A 6978-nucleotide genomic window follows, 5' to 3' on the forward strand; every position below is an offset into this window, starting at 1 on the left:
TGATAATTTAAAGAACAATCCCAAATGCAAAACTCTACCCAAACATCTTTTGAACCAGACTTGTGAATAGGGTCAATGTAACTCCAAAAAGATGGAAATATTTCACTATAATTGTATTAAAAAGTTTAAGTAAAGCAGGCATTAATATGGCCATACATACATACATACATACAATGTACATACATACATACATACATACATACATACATACATACATACATGCATGCATGCATGCATGCAGGCAGGCAGGCAGGCAGGCAGGCAGGCAGGCAGGCAGACAGACAGACAGACAGACAGACAGACAGACAGACAGACAGACAGACTGACTGACTGACTGACTGACTGACTGACTGACTGACTGACTGACATTGTGACAGAATGACATTTTTAAGAGTGAAAATTAACTTCCATCCAATCTCGCTGGTGGAGAAAATTTTATTTCCAGTTCGAAAACATACATTCTTCATACGAGTGTCTATTACTGTAACACATGAATGTCAAAAATATGGTCTTTCAATGTCACATAAACATATGATATGATAATGATAATGATATGATTAACATAATTAAAACAGTGACGTTCATAGAATACATTGTGTAGCACTTTCCATTAAAATATTAAAATCATGAATAGATAATCATTATGTATATTAACAATCTCCATATTGTAATTTATGTTAATTAACAGACCAATGCATCTTATGTAATCTAACATTGTACCAAGTATACATAGCAATAAAGTTCTGATATTAGCTGAGTGACTGTTTGTTCCGTCTGATTGGATAACATAATGAATTTTCTTCAATAAAGACATTATGAATATCAGCTGACAGGGTCTACTCAATCCTGGTAAATAAGCTCATTTAACATGATTCAACCCTTCTTAAGTACTACAGTAATTAATGTGGATCGCGAAATGAGATCTTTACATCTCTTTATTAAATCATTAACTAAATGTGCCAGTTGTACACCTAGATGACTATAAAGAATAGATAAACCTTTATGTTCTTTCTGAAGACATGTACATTAGCTGTTGTAGTAGGTTTATGCCATGGACAGTAGTCTGTACACAGTTTATCCAAAAATAACCAAATATGTTGACAGTACCATGGAATGAGAATGGAAAGACAAATTTGCATTGGAATACACGATCCGAGTTAGTGCTAAGTTTTGACACCAATGTATTGCCTAGTTTATTCGTCTTGTCTTGATCCAGAATAATAAGAACGCTATAATCTGATATCCAATAAATGTTGCCAGGAGGATGATGATATCGATATGTAAATGACCCTGTAATCAAAGAAAACAATGGGTCAGAATGTATCATATCGAATGTTGGATTCTCAAAACAAGATATTTTAATGTGCGTTAAATTAATCAATTGTATTGTATTTGTATTACATTGTATTGCAATGTATTGCATTGTATTATATTGTATTACATAGTATTACAATGTATTATATTGTATTACATTGTATTACATTCTATGGTATTGTATTGTATTGCATTGTATTGTATTGTATTGCATGGCATGGCATTGCATTGCATTGAATTGTCTGAAAGAATAAAGCTACCGTGTCATATGGTTATTTTCGATTAGTAGGTTAGGACTCGGAGAGGCATAGGTAACAATTGCTATCATTTGTTATGATTCCTAAAAACTATTTACAGACATCGACTGGATGGGGTGTGATTCATCGTTATTGTTATTAGTATTCATGACTGTGATCCATCGTTATTGTTATTACTGTTCATCACTGTCATCCATCGTTATTGTTATTACTATTCATCACTGTGATAAGCTGATATGGATTAACTTTACGTTAAGTTGTTCTAAATTATTACAATACGCGTGGAACTTTTTGCATAAAAAGGTTCAACTGAAAAGGAAGAAAATATCTGAATAATTATGAACAATGGTTCAGGCGTGTAAAATAATTACCAAAGACATGAACGTTTCCTACCTCGTTGAACCCAAAAGATGAAATAACTTGTAGTCCTGAACTCAAGCAGGGCACCATGCTATCAAGGTCACACTCTATAAATATCCAAGTGAATTTAGCGTTACAAAGATGATGAAAGTAATTATATGTTACATTGAAGTATCAAACATCTTCGAAGCTTCAGGGTGAACGTATTTTCGGACACACAATGTTCTGACAAGTGATTTATTTCGTTTTACAAACATGTTTTTCTTATCATATGGTACTTGCGTCGTTCCCGTCAACCACACCTCTACACTTCATTATCGTTAATTTTCATAACTCATTTTGTAGTCCCAAAAGAGGGTAATTAATTAAACCGTTTTTTACAATTGTGTTATATCTAATTATTTTCTTACAGAACGATTTTAAAGAAAACTTGTCAGAAGGAAATAAAAACCTTTTGAGTACTAAACTTACCAACATATTCAACATCTCTCCAAATAACGATAGAAATAGCTTCATAGGCAAACGGTACAAACGACATGTAGTAAAGCCATGTCAGATATATAGGAACAGTGCTAAGTATAGAGACGAACAGAAAGAGATAACATGAGATATGATATGGCAAACAAGCAAGTGTACAAGGTAAGGAAAAGAGATGGGTTTGTAAAAGCGTCTTTGGTTCTGCGGAAAGGGTTTATTTAGGAGTGTATCCCGGAGTGTAATCACTCCTGGACATTGACAATCAAATTGTAATTTATTGCGTTTTACTACGCGACATGGTTCGTCCACGTTTTTTTTTCTTAATACAATGCGTCTGAAAGATCTGAAGATCCATCACATATAAAGGATTCGAATATTTTATTCAATATATTAGATGTTAACTATTATCATCAGGTCAGTATAACATAGTAATGTATAGTTCTTGTTCCACGACCAAGGGTTCTAATTACTTACGAGTTCAGGTGGACAGGCTTTGTCAAATTAGAGCTCTCTACATCAAAAGACAGGGGCAACACCGCGAACAGAGATAATGGGGCATGCCACCATATCTACAATCACGTCATCGCGACTACGCGTATACCCACCTAGCGGTAAAGCCAGCAAACAAATAAAGCCTGTCGACCTGAACAGGGGAAACTTTAATCGTAAGTAATTAGAACCATTGGTCGTGGTACAAGAACTTATTATTACAGTATCATTACTATTGCCAAGTATGTTCATATAGTCGCCATAAAATGTTAGGGAAAAGTAGTTGTCAATATATATTTGGTTCACACCTCATTAATAGGAGAGATCTCAAGCTGACGACGAACCATTACACATTGTGTGATTTAGCTTTGCTAGAGTAATATAGATAGGTAATGAACTAAACACGTGGCTATTAATGTTGTACGTACGATCGCTTAATATCGATTGGTAACAAAAGAACCACAAAACGACATACTAGTATATTCGAATAAAACATGTCAAAATGGTTGACATTTAATCAACAATGGTTGTTAGGCATATTTACTTACGATACATTCATGAAGAATCCACCGACTATAAGACATGGCAGGAACCATAGGTTGGCTACTGTTATTGCGATTGGTACATTAGGACTGATTGCACCAACACACAGACCTGGTGATATCAAATATAAATAGGTACTTATCTAATTACAATCAGTATAGACCTGTTACCGGTTCCATGATACATTCGCGTTTCCCCATACAACCACATACAACCCCATTTTATGTACTCGGGGGGGGGGGGTGCACGCGCTAGGGGATAGTTGCACTGGGTTTACTAGTATAATCATTCCCTGTTATTGACGGCGTTTAGGTTTCACGCTATAAAACTAGCCACAAATAAAGAGGTCGATATGTATTTCTATCAATTCACATCTTATGTCAGATGTAACAAGCCTAGATAACAACATCAGGATGTCATTTCGCGCAATGCATCTTGGAACCGGAAGATGATGAAGAGTAAGATGACGAATGGGTTCCGTTTGTCCAAGACTTATGATGTGAATGACCTGATTTTAACACAGTCCTCCTTTTGTCAAGCCGACTTTTATGTCGAAACGCAGTAATTACCATTTCAAATCGATATGTCTTAAATCTTCAATTTCGTATTTTGTGTAATTTCCTTTCTTCGTTAGCACATAAATATAATACTTTAGAAGCACTTCAGTAGTTTAGTATTTTGTATTTTTGAGTCTGAACAATCGAAATGAACAATAAAGTGTTACCTTACTGTACTTTATTTGTATGTATATGAGCCAAGGTGTATTTGTGATACTGATAACACGCCTGTCTTCAGTCATAAATTGTAGTCTTACCTGCAGCATGGCTAGCAAACACAAGAAGTATTGCAATACCACTAGTCCTTAAAAACACAGCACTTGATTTGGGTAAACCTAACGAGAATAGAAACAAAGCACCTGAATACCACACCACAGTGGTAATGTCATTTAAAATGAAAAGCCGTTCATTTGTGGTATCATTTATACCTTCCGTAAGGGAAGGTTTTAATTGAGAGATGAAAAGTCTGTGTGTGTGTGTGTGTGTGTGTGTGCATCTCTCTCTCCCTCTCTCTTTCTCTCTCTCTCAATTCAATATAATTTATAAACAGTGATGATAACAACGTGTATGCGTCATATAACGTTCGATAATACAGCTTGTAGTTTTAATGAATCATTTGCATAATTAATGATATCCAGTAATTAGGCTATATATGAAGAGTGCAAGCTTCAAGTTTATATAATTTGGTACATGCATTCATGATACCAGGGCGCACGTCCCATTAAGCTTATTAATGTACACTTACCTTTAATGAATCGTTTGCATAATTAATTAGTTTCAATAATTAGGCTATATCTTAAGCATGTACACTGCAAACCCAGCATAATTTGATACATACATTGATGATCACAAGGGCCATGTGTCATGTAAAGTTGAATAATGTAGCTTGTAGTATTAATGACTTATTTGCATAATATAAATGAATTTCCATAATACGGCTACATCTTCAAAATGCATACTTCAAATGCAATATAAGTTGATACGTTCTTGGTGAGCTTGGTGAGGTAGCTTTTAGTTTTAATAGACCACTTGCATAATTATTGATTTTCAGTAATTAGGCTCTGTCTTCAAATGCAATTACATTTGGTACATACTTCTAACATAACTAATTTTATATGTTCTGTTGCATTCCAACAATTATTGTGTGTAAGAACGAAAATCTAAGACTTTGCCCTTACGGAACTTACGGAAAGCATACAGTTTAAATACAGTTTAAATCTGGTAATATATTGATACAAATAATACAAACAATAACAAAGAGTATATTGCTCAAAAATCTTATTTTAAATAACACTTCAGGGAATACTTTTGTAAAGAATTATCGCCTCCAATATCTGCCTTTCTTGTCAACTTTAATTATTACTAAAAATCTTGGGGCAGAAACAAAAAAAAAAACAATTGCATAGTTACAAATTATTCAGAACTGGTGTGACACTATTGGCTTATTTGATAGGTTGCATAGTTACAAATTATTCAGAACTAGTGTGACACTATTGGCTCATTTGATAGGTTGCATAGTTACAAATTATTCAGAACAGACTTAGTCTTACAGTCATAGCTAACGATTGAGATTAAATAGATTTTTCGTTTAGCTTTATTTAAGTTTTAATTAGAATTTCTTCTCATAGTCTTATGATTGAAAAGGGTAGACATTCGGGAATAAAACACAAAGACAGGTTGTGTCCAGTGTGTCTGGATAACATTGAAGATGAGAAACCCGTATTATTTGTTTTATCTTCTTTGTGAAGAACTCAGGAAAAAAGTATATTCCTGCGATGTATACAGAAAAGCCATTATCTGATTATAATTTTTTTTAAATTGAAATCCTACTGTTAAAAGAAAGTGTGGACGATTTCTATTCTGTGATTTTGAAAGAAGAGTATCCTTTCTATAAGACTTGCAATGAGTAGAGAACTTTCAAATTGCTAAGTTTGTACACCTGCGTCGGCGTTACATTTCGACTGACAGTTACTAATGAAGACATGTCCAATCAGGGCGCCAAGTGAAAATCATGAAGACATCACCCGTGTATCAAATTAATTATCTAATTTGAGTGCTGTAGGTATATTTTCCCTTGCCTTATACTATTTGAATTCCATTTAGCTTTTACACTTTTAGTCTATAGTATATGTTTATATTGTACCACAGACATTAATATTTTGAGATTGTACAGTGACCAGTTCCCCAAAGTGCTTAGTGAATAATAAACAGTAATAATATAATGATACACTTAAAAATAAAAACTGAGCACCATCTTGATCAGGGATAATTATATCGTGGTTAATTTCGTTTGCCACTTACTGGAGATACTGTTTTCTATGGTAGAAGTGTCAAATAGCAGTTTACTCACCAATCATCCAGTACACTATTGCAATCTCAATGAACGGAAACACTATCTTTAGAGGAAGCTGAAACATGAAGGTAGACACAAGTTACAATGAAATTAAAAGAATATAGAGGCTAATAAATTCACTGTCACTGTGAAAATAGTTTCCGATGTCTATGAGTTGACTTGAATTCCATACACATATCGGAAATGCTTTACCTTGTCATCCTATTTTTTTAAAAATCATCAAATATTATGATCAGCTTCGTAGATAAAATGACTGTAACTAGTTATAACACAAACAGTTCAAAGATTTAGCATTGAGATGTCGATCTGTCGTTGTCGATGATCCTCATCAGAATGACAAATTCCATAGTTACACCTGACCACTAGGTGGAGGTATGACACAATAAACAATAAACTCTTCTTGAAAAGTCATTGTCAAGTAACTTAATACTGTCATCTTAAATTCATATAGATAATTAAAATGTTTAAAGTTACTAAAAGTCTGATACACATTTAAGTGTACGTGATATCCTAGTTCACTAATCCATACATACTTTATTAGTATCAGTCTTTGATTGGACATTAATGGGGAATTCGTCAGTTGTACATATACTAAAGTATGATATTTCAGTAAGTATCCATAACCGAT

General features: G+C 33.8%; 1 protein-coding gene across 1 annotated transcript in view; it reads right to left on the bottom strand.

Moving 5' to 3' along the window:
* Positions 1-1188: 1188 nt before the first annotated feature.
* Positions 1189-6978, bottom strand: part of LOC144433666 (protein white-like) — a 19792-nt gene continuing 14002 nt past the window's right edge. Inside the window, exons 14-19 of the mRNA XM_078122014.1 lie at positions 6348-6405; positions 4255-4332; positions 3446-3551; positions 2403-2503; positions 1965-2038; positions 1189-1290 (exon numbers count right to left, since the gene is read on the bottom strand). Of these exons, the coding sequence (XP_077978140.1) occupies positions 1189-1290; positions 1965-2038; positions 2403-2503; positions 3446-3551; positions 4255-4332; positions 6348-6405 (519 nt within the window). The remainder of the gene's footprint in view (positions 1291-1964; positions 2039-2402; positions 2504-3445; positions 3552-4254; positions 4333-6347; positions 6406-6978) is intronic.

This window comes from Glandiceps talaboti, chromosome 4, assembly GCF_964340395.1.
Source record: "Glandiceps talaboti chromosome 4, keGlaTala1.1, whole genome shotgun sequence".
Lineage (NCBI taxonomy): Eukaryota > Metazoa > Hemichordata > Enteropneusta > Spengelidae > Glandiceps > Glandiceps talaboti.